The sequence below is a fragment of the Hemibagrus wyckioides genome, linkage group LG29, assembly GCF_019097595.1.
Source record: "Hemibagrus wyckioides isolate EC202008001 linkage group LG29, SWU_Hwy_1.0, whole genome shotgun sequence".
In the NCBI taxonomy this organism is placed as follows: domain Eukaryota; kingdom Metazoa; phylum Chordata; class Actinopteri; order Siluriformes; family Bagridae; genus Hemibagrus; species Hemibagrus wyckioides.
Genome location: NC_080738.1, coordinates 7,618,811 through 7,637,772, shown reverse-complemented (window position 1 = coordinate 7,637,772; position 18,962 = coordinate 7,618,811). Strand labels below are relative to the sequence as shown.

The 18,962-nt window shown below is 39.9% G+C and overlaps 1 protein-coding gene across 6 annotated transcripts in view; it reads right to left on the bottom strand.

Moving 5' to 3' along the window:
* The window catches only part of rbm47 (RNA binding motif protein 47), a 36,814-nt gene that overhangs the window by 8,182 nt on the left and 9,670 nt on the right, over positions 1 to 18,962 (bottom strand). The window contains exons 1-4 of one of the 6 annotated variants that reach the window (XM_058384488.1): positions 15,878 to 16,103; positions 2,470 to 3,193; positions 1,789 to 2,251; positions 189 to 395 (exon numbers count right to left, since the gene is read on the bottom strand). In XM_058384488.1, the coding sequence (XP_058240471.1) occupies positions 189 to 395; positions 1,789 to 2,251; positions 2,470 to 3,162 (1,363 nt within the window). In that variant the 5' untranslated portion in view covers positions 3,163 to 3,193; positions 15,878 to 16,103. Of the gene's footprint in view, positions 1 to 188; positions 396 to 1,788; positions 2,252 to 2,469; positions 3,194 to 4,509; positions 4,659 to 15,877; positions 16,104 to 18,962 lie in introns of those variants that run through there. The other 5 variants (XM_058384490.1, XM_058384489.1, XM_058384487.1 and 2 more) reach the window with 5 other exon arrangements.

The following is an 18,962-nucleotide window of genomic DNA, read 5'->3' as shown; positions in this document are numbered from 1 at the left end:
TTTTATTTTGTTTGTTGTTTTTGGTTTTTAGATGAATTTCCAAAATTTGTCTAATCTAATGTAATGCCTGCCCCTGTGCTTTGGAATTGAGAGAGCTGAGAAGAGTCACAGGTTTGACTGTGTGTGTGTGTGTGTGTGTGTGTGTGCATGTGTGTGTGTATGTGTGTGCTTTAAAGTGTCACACTGACTTGTGCCAGGCTTAATGCCCACTGGATTAACGGCTGCCAGATCCAAACTGGGCATGAGCTCATATGGTTTTTCCGGCACCTTGGTCTTTCCTTCATGGTAGCGGCTGTAAATGCCTCGCCCGGCGGAATAGCCACCGAGGTACGAGCCACGGGGCCCTGGGCCCCTGTTAGCGGCTCCAGCACGGCCACGGCCTCGTACAGTACCTGCTTGAAATACAAATGACAGGGGACGTTCTTCAGACACACATAGAGGGCGCTGTTTCGTTCCTGACACAAAGTATAACAGCACCATCATGGGCCGTATGTAAGGTGCATTAATATATATATATATATATATATATATATATATATATATATATATATTAATGCACCTTACATACGGCCCATGATGGTGCTGTTATACTTTGTGTATACTTTGTGTATTGATCATATATATATATATATATATATATATATATATATATATATATATATATATATATATATATATATATATATATATATATATATATATATATATATACATATACATACATATATATATATATATACATATACACACATATATATCTATATATATATATATATATATATATATATATATATATATATATATATATATATATATATATATATGATCAGTTCTATTCTTAGACGTTGTGGTATGCCTCATTATGTTTTGTTCTAATGTGAAAAAAGTCTGCTTTTCTTCTCCTTTTTTCAACAGCCTTAATTTTATGTTTTATTTTTTCCTTTGCTTATTATTAGTAAAGTTCTGTCAGCATACTAGGGGAGTACCATATCCAAGACCAGGATAAAGCAGATACTGAAGAGGAATGATGTGAATAGGAGGTGTAGCTGAATATGTGTTAAAATGTTACATGATAGGGGAGAGATTTGATTTTCATTCATGTGGAGAATGGCCAGTATGGCATCAAAGATTAAGGAAATGCACTTTGGTGTGAAATCAAGCTCTTTACTCAACCCCACCAAACAAAAGATCTCACAAGAACAAGAACAACAACATGGGGGTCGAAAATTTGTGATTAGTATCAGGAAATGCTTTCGATATCCCCCGAGAGAACCAGATTCAGGTTTATCATACCGTCTCAGGATCACAGCTGTAGGAACTTAGCTCCATGTAACAAATGAAACTCAACCAGCCTTGAGATTTTCTTAAAGGAATACCTTCATCTGAAACATGCGACCATGTTACACCATTTTTAACCCCGATAATGACGATTTACAGTCAGTACTAATGAGCAGGAGTCGTCACAAATCAGTTTCAATCCTGACATATGTAAGAGGAAAGGTCATTTCGGTAACTTGATATAATTGCTCATGTGATTTCCTGGCAAACGTAGGCTGGTCGAGTCAAACTGCTAGTCACAGGAAGCTCAGTAACAGCATAAACCTTTGAAACCTTATGATACTTGAGACATTAAGCAATAGGCAAGAGTTACTCAAGTTATATAGTGATTGTCCTAAAATGGTACGGCATTTATGTCACTGATTAACCAACGGAATGTTCATGATCACCTGATGGATCAGTTTTCCATAATCTAAGAATGAAACAAGAGAACAAAGAAATGCCTCCAACCTTTGATGAAGTAGTCTCGGTTGGGTCCAATGACAGTGTTGTAAGGATAGCCGTAGTAGGCAAGGGTGTAGGGATCACATTGATACACGTAACTTTGCTGAGTACTTTCACTACTGGTCACGGTTCCCTTGGATGCTTTCTGGTAGCGAGTGTACTGCTCCTTGTCTACAGGCTTGGCCAACGTCACCTCAATGCATGAGCCCTCGATTTCTGTACCGTTCAGGTGGTCCATAGCTACCACCGCATCGTCCCGGCTAGTAAAGTGCACAAAGGCATAGTCGCGGATCTTCTTCACTCGTTCAACGCAGCCTGGGTTGAACTGGCTGAAAATCTTGCGGAGGGTCTCTTCGCTTGTCTCGATCATCAAGTTGCGCACATACAGGATCTTTACCGTTTCCATGATGTCCTCGTCGACATCAATTTCTGGTTCTGCCCAGTCGACGGCAATTTGGTGACCCCAGAGCTGTGTACAAATAGTCAAACAAGAAATGGTTAAAATCATAGAAGCACACTGGACTGAACCTTTGGGTAGAAGTCTGGCTTTCAATGCATTCTGCCTCCAGACCCCGAAGACACCAAACCCAAACACTTCAGTATATGGTAACTAGTTTCACCGACTTGAGAAACATTCTAATTTTTCCAGAGATGTTCTTAAGACAGTTTGAACACATGGTGACTTACCTGAATGCGCCCAGGCATGAGTTTCCTCCTGGCCATGGCAGCTGCACGATGGGACTCATACTCTACAAAGGCAAAGCCACGATTCTTCATTTTGTCTGCAGCACTCGCATACACAATCACATCCAGCACTCCTTCTGTCACTTTGGACACTTCCTCCAGGATCTCCTCTCGCTTCTTGGTCTTGGGAATTCCACCAATAAACAGACGGCAGTTATCTACACTCGAGCAGACCCCCAACAATCGTCCAGGGCGCACCTCGTAGTTGTTTAGCTCCCTCACAGCGCGTTTAGCCTCGTGTTTCTGTGTGTACATGACAAAGGCATAGCCACGGTTTTTGCCATCAAAGTCCATCATCAGGCGCATCTCGTAGATCCTGCCCACTGACTCAAACACCGGCACCAATTCGTCTTCGTAAACATCACGCGGGATCTTGCCCACGAAGATCTCACAACCACGTGGAGGGGACGGTCCTTGCCAGCCGGGGGGTGGGCCGTATTTACGTTGTCCGTTCTCCTGAACCATCTTGTATCCCGTGCGCTCCATCAAAGCCAACAGGGCCGCTTCGTTAGGGGCTCCAGCAACACCGTCGGGAATGGATCCGTGTAGGATCGCATGATTGTTGGCAGGGTTTGATTTGGAGGAGGGGCTAGAGTTACTCATGGTGACGGCAGAGGCGGAGTCTTCTGCTGTCATTCTGACACAATCTTCCAATCAGAGCTGGAGTCTGATAAAAGAGAAGCATTTGGTTAGTATCTTAGTCCCAAATCTACCTAATTGATTTTTTCTCTAACAATTTGCCAACAACTTTGATTTAAATGCATTAAGCAGTGACACGTTATGTTGTGAAATGTCTGTGAAATGTGTTCCTGTGATCATAACAGCAATAAACAGTCTCCTTTTCTCTCTGATTAATAACACGGAAAGCTCACTTTTAAAATGCTTCAAAGGAATCAGAATGATTGTGATCGACAAATTTTGCATGAAAATATTTCATTGCTTTACAGTGTGAAAACAACTGTGGATTAAACAGAGCTGTGACTTTAATGTTTGTTAGCAATTTCCTGTTGTGTATAGCTAACACTCAGGATAAAGTGTAATCTGGGTATCAGGCTTAAAAAACATGCTAGCTAGCAAACCTAGTGAAACCAGAGTAGCTGATTATGGTAGCTGGCCAGGTAACATTACTATCCGTTATTGGGTAATTTTCTTGATTACTCCTTTAACTTTGAACTCCAGTTCATTATTACTACAGTAATACTACTTTTTTCTTTTTTTTTCTTCCCCAGATTCTTCACTTCCTGCTGATTCCACGCTCGTAAAACAGCTTCATAAATCAACAGCTTGGTGATTCACAGCTATAATATAACGAAACCCCTCCTCTTGACCTCTTACAACTACACACACACACACACACACACACACACACATGCCCAAAAAATTAAATCCTGTTCTCAAATTAAAGCCGCCTAATAACACCAGCTAAGCCGAACAGACCTGCATTCTTCAGAACGGAAAAAATCCTCTAAATACCCAAATCCCCTGGTCTGCATTTCTCCTGACACAGCAGCAGAAAATAGAAAAATGTCCAAAGGTTAACTTTCTAAATTCCTATTATATTATACAGTCAAACGATTTCTGCCACTGATAAGAATTTGCACCGTTCAGCAGGTTAGCATTAAGTGCACTTGAAGCTTATTTAAGGTGTTTGCTAAGATTTATCAGCGAGCCGGACGCTGACGTTTCTGCTGTGTGAGGAGGTTTAGGTTGCTTAGTAATTTGTGCCAAGGTTATAGAAACGTGGGGGGCTGATGTACCAGCCTACACGTATCTTAACCTGGAATAAACGCAGACACACTAAAACACACACACACACACACACACACACACACTTGGTCACACTCATGGTCACGTCAGTATAAAAAAACAATCAAGAGTGTAAAGTTCAGCAATAAGTAATCTTTCCAGGTTTACAAGATTCCAATCACTCACATGTATCACACACACACACACACACATGCTCAAAGACACAACAATCAGTACCTGCAAGTTTCATCGTCTGCTCCGAGAGATGCACTGTAAAAGCATGTGACTAAGTGTGATGACTGAATAACAGACAAGTCAGCAGAACTAACCCAAAGCTCATACACACACTTCCTCATCCACACACACACACAGATACAAAAGCAGTATCTTGGCTCAAGGCCAAGCAGAAACAGGAAGAGTAAGGGACCGGCCAATCACGAGGCAACTGATGGATAGGCAAGTCATCGTTCCCGTTCCTGCTATTCAAAATGTCTGTGCGGATAATTAACTCTCAAATGAAGGACTAGTAATGAAAGTCGTATACAAAAAAAAAAAACCCTCAGCCTGTGTGTGTGTGTTTCAGTGATGGGAAAATCAAGAGTGAATTATAACTCTGCAGATGTATGGAGTATGGAGCAAAGTAGAGGTGTGCTGGAGGGATGTGAAGGGTTTGTGTATGTGTGTGTGTGTGTGTGTGTGTGTGTAAGCATACACGAATATGTCTGTATTTTCTGGAAGTGAAACTGTTATGGTCACAGTTCCGTTAAGAGGTGGTAGGAACAGCTGGAAGTGAAAAAAAGAGAGAAAGAGGGAGAAAGAGTGAAAGAGAAAGGTTTCAATCTGGTTTCCGGCCTCCATTTCCCTGAATCTCAGGCAAAAATGGGATCATTGTGTGTGTGTGTGTGTGTGTGTGAGAGAGAGAGAGAGAGAGAGAGAGAGAGAGGGGGAGAGAGACAGAGAGAGAAACCTAAGGCAGCAGCAGGTGGATGATTAACTTACATAAATCACTGCCTACTTGCACATGAACACACACACACACATATCTGTCATACTATACTTGTGAGGACCTTCAGCTGCCATAATTATTAATGCAGCTAATTAACGTCACGCTCCAACAAAATCTAATCTCTGAAACCACAACCTAAAATTTTGGCCTTAAATAAAACATACACATTGACAAAAAAGAGAGTTTGCCTAATGGGGACCGCAAGGTCAAAACTGAAAAATGATAACAGGAACTAACTTCCTGATGAGGAAGTCATCCAAAAAGCAAAGGAAAAAAGTAGTTTGACTGGTGGGGACCAAACAAATGTCCCCACAAGGATAGGAATATCTGACAGTTTTGACCTTGTGGGAACATTGGTCCCCACTTATATATACAAAAAATACACACAAACAAAGAGAGAGAGAGAGAGAGAGAGAAACGAGTGAAATGAAACATCCATTCATGGAGGAGGAACTATTTCAGAAATCGAGGTCCCCACTAATCCCCTTTCTGCTTCATACACACACACACACAGAGTTGTAAATGTGTGCACATTGCTCAGGTTCTGTTACCGGATCATATGAGGAATTGTGAGGTCGGTACTGGTTATTGCTTTACTGGCTGTAAAGCCTAATTAACTTTAGACAGAGCAATAGACACTGCAGCGTGTGATGAGTTAATGAGTTTATGACCATGTGCTTAACTGAGACACTGATTGACACAAGGACCTTTGACTTTCTGCAGGTGAAAAAACGTTAACGACGCAGAGACACGGACATGTACACCTATACACCAGCTTGATCCAGATCAAACTGAATTATGAACAAATGGCCATAATTCTAGTTTACTCTCATAATTAACTCTACACATGGTCTTGTATCCCAGTTATTTAGCTGAAAGTAGACACCCTACAGCAGACACACTTATTCTCTGTGGTGAATTCAGTAGTGATAAGCGAGAAGCATCTGTAGCCGTGAAGGAGTCAGTGACGCAGTAAAGCAGTATAAGGTCACTGCTGTCACATTTCAGTGTTATTCGCTTATTTAGACTTTTTTGAGTGAGGAATTTTATGTCACAAGACCTTCACTAATGTGAACCGGTCGATTCCATATTCCACTTCTAAGCAAAGGAAAAGAGAAATGAAAGTGCAGAGCAATTCTGACCTCCAGCTCAACACCGCTGATAGGGAGGGAACAGAAGTGAACACACTGTCAGACACTGCAGTCTCTAATGCTGAGACACTCAGGGTCACACTAATCACAACGACACAGTCACTAACACCAAACACAGACGTATCACTTATTATTCATACTAATCACAACGACACAGTCACTAACACCAGTGACACACACGTATCGCTTATTATTCACACTAATCACAATGACACAGTCACTGACACCAGTGACACACACGTATCGCTTATTATTCACACTAATCACAACGACACAGTCACTAACACCAGACACACACGTATCGCTTATTATTCACACTAATCACAATGACACAGTCACTAACACCAGACACACACGTATCGCTTATTATTCACACTAATCACAATGACACAGTCACTGACACCAGACACACACGTATCGCTTATTATTCACACTAATCACAACGACACAGTCACTGACACCAGCGACACACACGTATCACTTATTATTCACACTAATCACAATGACACAGTCACTGACACCGGTGACACACACGTATTGCTTGTTATCCACACTAATCACAACGACACAGTCACTAACACCAGACACACACGTATCGCTTATTATTCACACTAATCACAACGACACAGTCACTGACACCAGTGACACACACGTATCACTTATTATTCACACTAATCACAACGACACAGTCACTAACACCAGACACACACGTATCGCTTATTATTCACACTAATCACAATGACACAGTCACTGACACCGGTGACACACACGTATCACTTATTATTCACACTAATCACAACGACACAGTCACTAACACCAGACACACACGTATCGCTTATTATTCACACTAATCACAATGACACAGTCACTGACACCAGTGACACACACGTATCGCTTATTATTCACACGAATCACAACGACACAGTCACTGACACCAGTGACACACATATGGCTTATTATTTACACTAATCACAATAACACAGTAACTAATCACAATAACACACACACATCACTTATTATTCACACTAATATCAATAACAGTAACTGTTTACAATAACACAGTAACTAATCACCATAACACGCACATCACTCAGTATATACAGTAATTATGATAACATTGATTATCTCTATCACCAATTATTCACACTAACCACGATAACACTAACTAATCACGATAACGTACTTATATCACTAATTATTTGCACCAATCACAATACGCACAGTAACTAATTCCAGTAACACTACCATATCACATTTACACTAATCACAGTGACACATTCCTATCACACACTATCCACACTAATCACGAATACACACTCATATCACCGATTATTCACACTAGTTATGAAGACAGTCAGATCACATATTATTAACCTCATTCATACTACTGAACTAATGATATATCAAACACACACACACACATACAAACACACACACACACACACACACAGAGTAATTTGCAGTAGGATTAGCTTTTGTTTTCTTCTTTGTCCCTTAGCAGAAATGCAGACAGCATACAAGTATACTGTAAATAATAGAATAACTTAAATACACACTCACACTCACACACACCCGCTCTGAGGTTTAGAAAATTAATCAGAGAAAGCACTGATTCTTATGAGCATGTGTGAGTGTGTGTGTGTGTGTTTGTGTGTGTGTGTGTGTGTGTGTGTGTGAGCAATTTGTGTGGGTGTAGAACTTTTTCCATTCATTAGTTACATGTCAAATAGGTTTTTCACTCATAGTGTGTGTGTGTGTGTGTGTGTGTTTGCACCCATGATAACAATGTAGATAAGAACGCTACATCCCGAAAAGAGAGAGAGAGATAGAGAGAGAGAGAGAGAGAGAGAGAGTGAGAGAGACATGCATACATACATAAGAAACATATGTCATACACTCAGACCAACAGAAAGAGAGCGTGTGTGTGTGTGTGTGTGTGTTTGTAAATGTAATGCCCTTGTCATACTTGTTGAACAAACAGCACAGCGTATAGAGTAGACAAGAGGGCAAAAGAAACAAAAGAAAAGACTCAAAAGCACACAGACACACACATGCACACACACACACACACACACATGCATATACACACAGACACACACCAGTGCACAAGGCAAAGAGAAGGAAGGGGGGAGAAGGATGTGGCTGGCTTTCAGGATCAAAGAGCGGCAGAGACACTGAGAGAGAGACAGAGACAGAATAGACAAATAAAGACATATAGACAGAGAGAAAGACAGAAATGGGCAGAAAGAGAGAGAGAGAGAGAGAGAGAGAGAGAGAGAGGCAGACAATGAGAAATGCGACAGAGAGAGAGATTAGGAAAGAGAGAGAGAGAGAGAGAGAGAGAGAGAGAGAGAGAGGCAGACAATGAGAAATGACAGAGAGAGAGAGAGATTAGGAAAGAGAGAGAGAGAGAGAGGGGGAGAGAGAGAGGCAGACAATGAGAAATGACACAGAGAGAGAGATTAGGAAAGAGAGAGAGAGAGAGGGAGAGAGAGAGAGGCAGACAATGAGAAATGACAGAGAGAGAGAGATTAGGAAAGAGAGAGAGAGAGAGGGAGAGAGAGAGAGGCAGACAATGAGAAATGACACAGAGAGAGAGATTAGGAAAGAGAGAGAGAGAGAGAGAGGGAGAGAGAGAGAGGCAGACAATGAGAAATGACACAGAGAGAGAGAGATTAGGAAAGAGAGAGAGAGAGAGGGAGAGAGAGAGAGGCAGACAATGAGAAATGACACAGAGAGAGACAGACAGACAGACAGACAGATAGACGAGTATAGAAGAGTTGAGTCAGACAGAGAGAGAGAGACAGGTTTTGATTAACTCTCCACATACCACAAGAAGTGACCTTAGATTTAAAGGTCAAGTTAATGAGAACAAGTCCTTCATGCTAATAATAACTGTTATGAAATGATCATCTCGGTGATAACACACACACACACACACACACACACACCTGTACTACACACTTTTCTCCATTCAGAACTATCTCTGGAACAGGGGATATAAAGATTAAACCTCACAGACAACTTTGACCTCGTATGAAACGATTGCTGTGTTAACATTCTAACTGCGTTATCACACTACTTATTAAGAGGGACATGTTGTCTTGTTGACGTGTGATAACACTAATCTAGATGTCCGTATGAGATCGGCGGTCCGTGCGAGATTTCTAGGAAGCGAGTCAGTGGAAGCTCCACGATTTTTTAATGGTGTTAGCTGCTGTTTTGTCAGCTGTGGAAGGAAAAGTAGCATGTGTGTAAGCCTTACACGCATATGTCACACTGGTTGTATTGTCAAAGAAATAGAGACGTTAATGACGTCTTCGCTGACGTAAGACACGTTGTGAACAGTTAAACAGCCAAAGGTGTGGCCACACAGGTAATGCAGGATGGCAGCCACCCCCCTGAATTTACACTAGGATATGTATTCCTCCTGTTAATCCACTACTTGGAATTATAGCGCAATTACAAAGGCACTTTATTAAGCCGCCATTAGTTTCGCAACAATAAGCTTCCATTGTTATTTTTTCTCCGCAGTAATGAACAAATCAGTAGTGGATTTAAATATTAGTTGCCTGAACCAGAAAAGAAATGAAAAGCTACTATAAATAGACAAAATTTTTGAATTCATTTCTGAATTCATTCATTTTTGTTTGTTACAACAAGCTCACACTGCTGACCTGTCCAGGGTGTACCCCTGCCTTTCGCCCAATGTGTGCTGGGATAGGCTCCAGCAGATCCCCGTGACCCTAATTAGGAATAAAGCGGTATAGAAAATGGATGGATGGACAACAAGCTCATGTCAATGTTGTATCTGAAGCATAGCGCAGTATAACTTCTTGCTACACAGAAAGGTGTGAGCTTGTTAGCAAAAATGGTTGAAAATCACGAGGTTTGAGTAAAATACTGAGCAACCAGAGAGAAAATCAAATATAAAAAATTTCAGGCTTAATAAATGCAGTATTGTGGTAAGAAAATAAAGATGCTAGCTAGCTAGACTGTGCCACAGCGCAACACTAGCTAACACTGGCTTTTGTAAAGGGACACCGACACAAAGTGCTTCATTATGTGTTAAAGAATCATAGTACTACTAATAATAAAAGAAGAAGAAGAAGAAGAAAAACATCTGTTTGTTAAACTTAACTAGCGAACTAGCTAACTAGCTCTCCTGCATTCTAACACACCGCAACACTAGCTAACACTGGCTTTTTTCGAGGACGCTGACGGAAAAGTGCGTTATTATAACGTTTGTTCAAAAATCATAGTACTACTAATAAAAGAAGAAGAAACACATTCTGTTCGTTAAACTTAACTAGCGAAGCAGCTCTTTTGCATTTTAACCTAATCAGTTACTTTTCCAGACGACTAAAACATTATTAATCCACTGTGTCACTCATGAATATTCAAAAATGCTTTAAAAACACACCGTGCACTTTGCTTGTCCTTGGCTGTCAAAGCGCTTAGCTGTAAACGGCACAAAATTCAATTGGAAAGCCTTTCGCTAGGTGTCCTAGCTCTTCATGTTACTTTAGCTTAAGCGCTGACTAAAGGTTAACAGAAATGCTAGGCGCTTTTTAAGCTTTCCATCTTCAGTCACATATTATCTCCCCTGTAGATTAACTACGACTTTGGCTAAAGAATCATTAAGGCTTACGAAACTTCACTTATGCAATGAACGAAGCAGTGACTCAGCGAAAGTAGGGGCAGAGAAATGAAGATGGAGGATGTGTGAATGTCTGGAATATAAGTCTGTGTGGTGGCTTTTACATTGTCAAGTGGGATCCAGAAGATTTTTTTCTTTCTTTTATTCAGAATATTTCATTTTCAGGATCGTGACGTAAGCAGATTTGTGTTCAGAGAAAGTCTGATTTTCCTCATGTCTAAAAATTGAAGCACGTGATTGGACGACGATCCGATATATTTGATCTTTGATCATACTTTCATACAGCTCGAGTGCATTCGTCTGACATAGTATAAATATTTTAAAGATTCTACTGTTCCCTTGAATTGTTTGCAAGTATATCATTTGCAATGAAAATTGTATTTTCGCTCTTAGCCTGCTGTATAGTTCTGAAATCCATCGCTTATCCTGCACAGGGTTGCTAGAAGCCAGGAGTCTATGCCAGAGGACTGTGGACAACATGGACAGGAGACACAATCACACACACACTCAGACACTATATACAATTTAGAGATGCCAATAAGCTTAAAGTGCATGTCTTTGGACTGAGGAGAAAACCGGAGAACCTGGAGGAAACCACCGAAGCACTGGGAGAACATGCAAAGTCCACACACACAAATCGGAGGCGGGAATCGAACCCTGGGGCTGCGAGGCAAACATGTCTTCCTGAAATATTTCTCTTTTAAAAGTAAAGCAATCTAGCATTCGAAAGCATAGACATATAAAGGAGCATTTGTTTTCAAACTGAATCGACTGCTACGACACACAGCTATCCTAAAACTCCATCGTTCGTTTCATTGCATTAGGAACTATCACACTTAATGAACAAGGTTTTAGACAGGTTAGATCTCAAACATAACTGCCAAATTAAGCAAACCCTTTTTCAGTTTTTTCAAAATGGCCGCAGATATTTCTCAGACGTTGGCTGAGACAACACACATTGAGCCGAAGCCCTCTTCAGTCACTTCAGTTGGTCGAACACGAGTACAGCTCTCATAGAAAGCCATTACATGTGAGCCTTCACTGGTAAGAGTTTAAATGAAGAATCTTGCAAATTCAAGTACAAGTTCAAGTACTTTTCTGCATAAAATAGCAAACAACCCTCCACAAGTTACACTGCAAATTTCTTGAGGAAAAAATTGGCCGCAACAATCATAAACACAATAAACTTATAAACATAAACTTAGAGGGACTGAATAAGATGTCCTTGTTTTTTTGTGTGACATATACAGTACATGCTATTAGCAGACTCAATAGGTTTCTTTAATGAAAACTTGTTCAAAGAAATCCTCCTAACTGCTCTCAACATTTCAGTAAAAGTTCTTATTTTCAGTATAAATCATCTAGAGCTGTACAATGACAATAAAAAATATTTATTCTATTCTACTAAGCATAAAAGAACAGCAATAGAAACCTGTGGCTGAGCAAAGCTAGCGAATCAGGAAGGAGGAAATAAAAAAATACAACCTGATTAAGAGTGAGTGAAAGTTCGAACACACACACACATGCCCACACGAACACACACACACACACACACGAACACACACACACACACACACCTGTCTCCACAGCACATACCTGCCACACACACATTCCTCAGGCTTGGTCAAGCCAAGAGGAGCGCTCTGATTGGCTGGAAAAAGACAAAAAACTGTCTTCACCTACTTCAAAGTGAAAGTGACGCACTTTTTTGGGGAAAGCGAACTTCACTTGTTTCTAATGGGGACATTTCTAATGTGTGTCCGTTTCACTGACCACTACTCACTCCGTGCGAAAAAGCTTTCGTATGCAGTCCACCCTTTATACAGAGTACTGCTTTTCATGGAAGGAATAAAACACTCACATTATTAAAGGAAAATATTTAACGACAGGTTGGTGAGATGTTGCGCAACACAGAAGTGTTACCCTTATCAACCATGAAGAACTGAACATCCCCCTGAACTGGTTTATTCCTCCACAACACAGCAATGTACCAATAATTACACTAATTAAAAAAATAATTAAGGAACAAAACATCATACTTTCATTTCTGTGTCTTTAAGCCTCCGGTGAAGATCGTATTTACGAGTTGGAAAGTCGTAACTATGTGGTCAGTTGCGTTCAACAAGTCAGAGCAAGATGGTGGTGCAGCTTCTCTTAATTAACCAATATAAGTTTTATTAAACTCTACCTCTTTTGGTTTTTTCCATTTCTGAAACCGTTGTAAACTTAATCGTTACATATTATATCGTAATTGTACAATGCTAGCGTGTTTTGTGCCTGCAGTTATCATGCTGACGTTGCACCCATAGATTCCACCATGTCCTCTGAATGACACGTCCCCAACTCGAAAATTTGGAGCTTTTTGAAGTTTCTCAACTCGTAATTACGACTTTGTGGTGGTGTTTGTCGAGTTCAGCTCGTAAATATTATCCTTCCGACATGATTTGTTTGCACTGAATGTTGTGGAACATGCAAAACAAGTTACTTCCTGTGAGATTACATTATAAAAAAGCTTCACCTTAGAAACTAAAGCGCTGACACTGGAGATTCCATAAATGCTTAGAAGCAGATGTGAGAATTGAACAGAATTCATACCAACATAACTCTTTTAGAGAGTAATCTAAGCATCCCATGTGTCTATGAGGCCTTCCTGATTTTTCAGGATCAGTCAAATTCAGGCAATTATCATATTTATGACGTCTAGGATGGCACTCCTTTAAATGACGGAATGTTTTTTGTTTATTCTGGCATATTGATTCTGCCTTTCATATTTAAAACCACTGCTTCATCTGAGCGCTAGTTCACTATTAATTCAATTCAATTTATTTTGTATAGCGTCAAGTCTCAAATGTACAGTATTTGTGTAGTATTTGTACAGAATTTGTATTTATTTATTCTTTTTTTTTTTTTTTTTTACAGTTTATAAAACAGTGTATATATTTCTTTCTTTTTCTCTTATATTTTATTTTCATATTTTATATTTCTTTCTTTTTCTCTTATATTTTTATTTTCATTAGAGCAACTGTAACATGGCAAAGGAATTTCCCCCTGGGATTAATAAAGTTCTTTGAATCTTGAATCTTGAAAGCAGCTTTATGAAAGTAGAGAAACAGAGAATTATTAAATTAAATTATTGAATTCTTAAATTAAATTAATTTAAATTATTAAACTAATTTATCCCTATTTTATCCCTAATGAGCAAGCCTGCAGCGATGGTGGCCCTGTGATGATGTGAGGTAGAAATCTTGAGAGGAACCAGGCTCAGAAGGGAACCTGGGTGACACTGGACAGTAAATAATGTAACTGTAACTAATTAATGTCCTTTCTACAAGACTAACTCTATTAGATGTTTTTATTTCCTGGGAGCTTTGCTAAAGTCCAGTCCAAATCACAGTTTAAACCCTGCCTCAGTTCACTGGAATTCAGCCACAACACTGTAAGGTTGATAAATGACTAAACTATCAGCTCAAGACTTGTTTTCTGGCCGCGAGGTGAACAAAAATTTCCCAAGCACAGGGAATCCCAGATTATCTGGCAACGTTGCTCTGAACTACATTATAACAGCACATAGTTTTTCACTGCTTATACTTTAGATCGTTAAAGTTTTAAAAAGTTTTCCAGCATTGTACGCAAAAAGTGCTTTCACCATTTCTTATTGTGTTCCAAATGAATAAACATACGATTATTTTTACTATAGTCATAAATATCTATCGAACAAATGGTGTTTACTTTCAGCGTTGTGCCACAGAACTGCTGATTGGTCAGTGAAGGTGAGGGGTCATTTTCCATAACGGTGATTTGAAAAGGCTTAGACCAAAACACTTGTTCTAATATCGTTTCCATAGTAACGCCTCACACAAAATAACTAGGTTTTAACACACGACTGGTCAATATGCCGGCGTTTTCTGTATGTAAGTATTTATGTACATACAATAAATACTTATAATATTACAAATAATTTATTTGGAAGGAGTCTCCAGTGTCAGTGATTTGTTGGAGCTGAAACTTTTTATGTTTTCCAACACAAGAAAATCTTTGAGCTGTTTATCGCAGCGATAATGTAAACGCTAACGATAACGCAGACTTAAGTTGCTTCACGGATGTTCTGTAACATTAAAAGTAACTATAAATGGATAAAATGTGCAAGGTTTACTATAATTCGTCGAAAATCTGATCATTGGCAAATCGCTGTGATATGAGAAAATTAAAACAAAAATTGATAATAGTGCCTTCAGAATTTCTCCAAATTTTTTAGAGGATTATGAATTGCTGGTAAATGTGTAACTACACTGGTTTAATGTTTTCAGCTGAACGCTTCTGCGGTCAGTTTTTGATTGGATTATTTAATGACGTGACTACTTCAAATAAAGACTCGAAGGAACTTGAAGGAAAAAAAACAACAATGCATCAAATAATATCCTGGCAGTCTGGCTGATAACACACATACACACACACACGCACACACACGCTCTGGGCCCACCCTGTCAGTAAACATGGGAGGAAAAAGCTGAGTCCAAAGACCAAGATGGTCAACCTACATGTATGTACACACACACACACACACACACACAGAAATCCTCAACCTTAACAGTAAATTACCTCTTTTACCTTTTTTGTGTACATGAAGGACACGCAAGGTCACGCAAACATCAGTGTAGTTACAAAACCAGAACACACACACACAAACGTCCAACAAACTGAAAATGCCTGAAGTTGTGTCAACTGCATCCACCCATAAAAAACAACTAGACAAACACCACTAGAAAAAAAAGAACCATGACACTGTACCTGCCTCCTCAGGTGCGCCTGTGTGTCCAATTAATGCTGTGTGTGTGTGTGTGTGTGTGTGCGTGTGTGTGTGTGTGCGTGTTGTGCTGCCACCTCACACACAAGCTCACACTCTCTTGTCCTCTAGCTTCCTCAACTGAACGTTCACTCTCTGTTTCTCTTTCTCTCTCTCTCTCTCAACACACACACGGACACACTGGTACAGCCGGTGAATCGTTGGAGTGGAGTGTGTGTGTAGGAGGTGAAGTGTTTGCTCAATGCTTGCACAGGGGTGGGGCGAAGAAAAGGTGCCCCCTCCTACCTTCCAGGATTCTGAAGAGAGCAAAGTTCTTGGGTGTGACAGGAGAGATAAAGCAGGAGAGCAAAAGAACGAGAGAGAAAGAGTTTGTGTGTGTGTGTGTGATGGAGAAAGAGATTGCAGTGAAAGTTCTGATACATAGAGATGCTCCACACTATACCCAAGTATTTCAGAAACCGGGGCTGTAAAGCTATAGTAACTCAAATCATCACTTTTTCCCGACCGTGTCGAGCAGAAAAGCGTCTCAAAACACGACATTTTAAATTTTGAGGCCAAAACAGCAGCAAAGCGTTGAATCAAATTATGATTCCTTCAATCAATGAATCCTTTAAAATGATTCTATATAAAGAATTATATTGGGGTTCCATAAACATCAGGCTTAACATTATGACCACCTGTCTAATATTGTGTTGGTCCTCCATCTGTACTGTGTATTCTCTCACCTTTCTACCAGAACCAGCATTATCTTCTTCAGCAATTTGAGCAACAGTAGCTCGTCTATTGGATCAGATCACACGGGTCAGCCTTCTCTACCCACGTGCATCAATGAGCCTTGACCACCCATGACCCTGTCACTGGTTCACCACTGTTCCTTCCTTGGACCACTTTTGATAGATACTGACCACTGCAGACCGGGAACACCCCACAAGAGCTGCAGTTTTGGAGATGCTCTGATCCAGTGGTCCCTTCATCAAACTCGCTCAAATCCTTACACTTGCCCATTTTTCTTGCTTCTAACACATCAACTTTGAGGACCAAATGTTCACTTGCTGCCTGCTTTTTGCACTTAGACATTTTCATTTTTTTTTCAGAACTATTAAAAACCACAGTCTGAACTTCAGTGAAGCCAGACACACACACCAAAACACATGTGCGTGAACAGAAAGAGACACTGTTTAAAAGCATCAAGAGAATAATATCAGATCAGATCGATTCATTAGCACACAGTAAACTCATTCATATAATAACAAAATATCTAAAGAATTCCTAGTTGGACACGCATCTGACACAAATTCACGTCACACTCACATGCTTCAGTCATGATGTGTAGATACACTCCCATTTATTATCCAAGAAATGAGTACACTAATATAGCCAGGAGGCTTTTTCTAATATTAGCAAACTGTTTCCCTAATAACAGTCTCACACACCCCTAACACACACTCCGGCTTCCCTTCCGCCAACACACCTCGCTCTGTGCTCGGCTCGGCTCGAGTACGATCGTCTGAAAACGATCGCTCTGAAGTTGTTTACTGTGTAACACTGCATTGTTCGGTCATGCTTTGATCTGATTGGTCGATATGAAGGTTGATATGTTTTCTATTACACCATTTATGTAAACAATCTCTGTCGGATTTGTTTGTATCAAAACGAAATGTATTCGAAAGTGGAATGGAGTCTCCAGTTTCAGTGCTTTGTAACAGTGAAGCTGTAAGTACTTGTGATATCTTGAGGGGGGAAAAAAGTCATTTAACTTGGAAAAGAAGGAACATTTATGGCTGCTATGTTTTGTGGAGATTTTTACAACATTAACTGTAACTATAAACGGATAAAAAGTACAACTTGTCACTTTTTGTATGTGCTGCCGAATGGCTAGGGAGTGAGTGGATTAAAATACGCTCACTCAGGACATGCTGTTAGTGGAAAATAATCAACCTCAATGTGGCGCCAGGTAGCTTCACGCGCCAGCATGTTGCTAATAATTTGCTTGTCGCAGGAAGATGAAATTCTAGCAATGCATTTTGACAGGGTTCAAGGCGTTAAAAACAAGCAGCTTACCAAAATCTCAACAGTGGGATAAGATATAAAAAAAGGGTTCAGGAGAAGAAAACAACCAGTGAGTTCTGGTATTCAGCTTGTGTGCGTTCGGCTGAACAGCCAAATGGTTTCTGCCGAGTCACAAGTCATATGATGATGGTCACGCTCAGTTAAACATTCAACTTTTACCTAAACGGTAACTTATTGCATGTGTGTGTGTGTGTTTGGGTGTTAGAAAAATATATATGGAAAGTAGAGTGTTAAAAGGGAGGACACACTAACAGGAAATTATGGAGGTCAAATTGAGTTCCTGATCCAGGTCATTGGCTGATCACGTTGACCCCAAGAGTCCGGTCAGGACTAAACGAGCAAACACACACACACACAGTGCTGAAAACGCAACTCGAAAACATCTAACTCTCAAGCTGAACCTTGAAATGGAGAAAATCCTGGGGGTTAATCTTCAAATTGCTATGGCAACATCATAAAACTCCACCAGGAGTATCATGAGTAAGCCATAAAACAAGGTTCGCTGGACTAAAGTGTAAACAAACCTCGACGAGGGGCAAAGTCTTCTTTTGGAAACGATATAATCATTAGCATCGCATTTATGGAAACATTGCGTATGCACAGAATTGAACGAATATCGTATATATATATATAAGAGTGAGGTAGGATTTAATGGGATGAAATTCCGGGTTGAAAAACAAAATACTCTACAAAATACAAACATTTTTTTATTCTCCATGTTAATTTACAGAAGTAATAAAAGCATTCAAATTGTTGACTCAAGTAAACATTGTAATGTCCAACTTGTAATCAAATGTTCAACAACAACAACAAAAAACTTCAAATCCTACATTGCTTTTAGTTAGTGATGGTAAATTAGCTCCATTTTTTTTTTTTTTACCAAGAAACATGGGGAAACATTAGCTAAGGCTAACTAAGGCTAAGAGCTTCAAATGATAGCTAGCGTGATTAGACCTCTGACCATATGAACTATCTGAATGCTGATGGAATTGATAAATA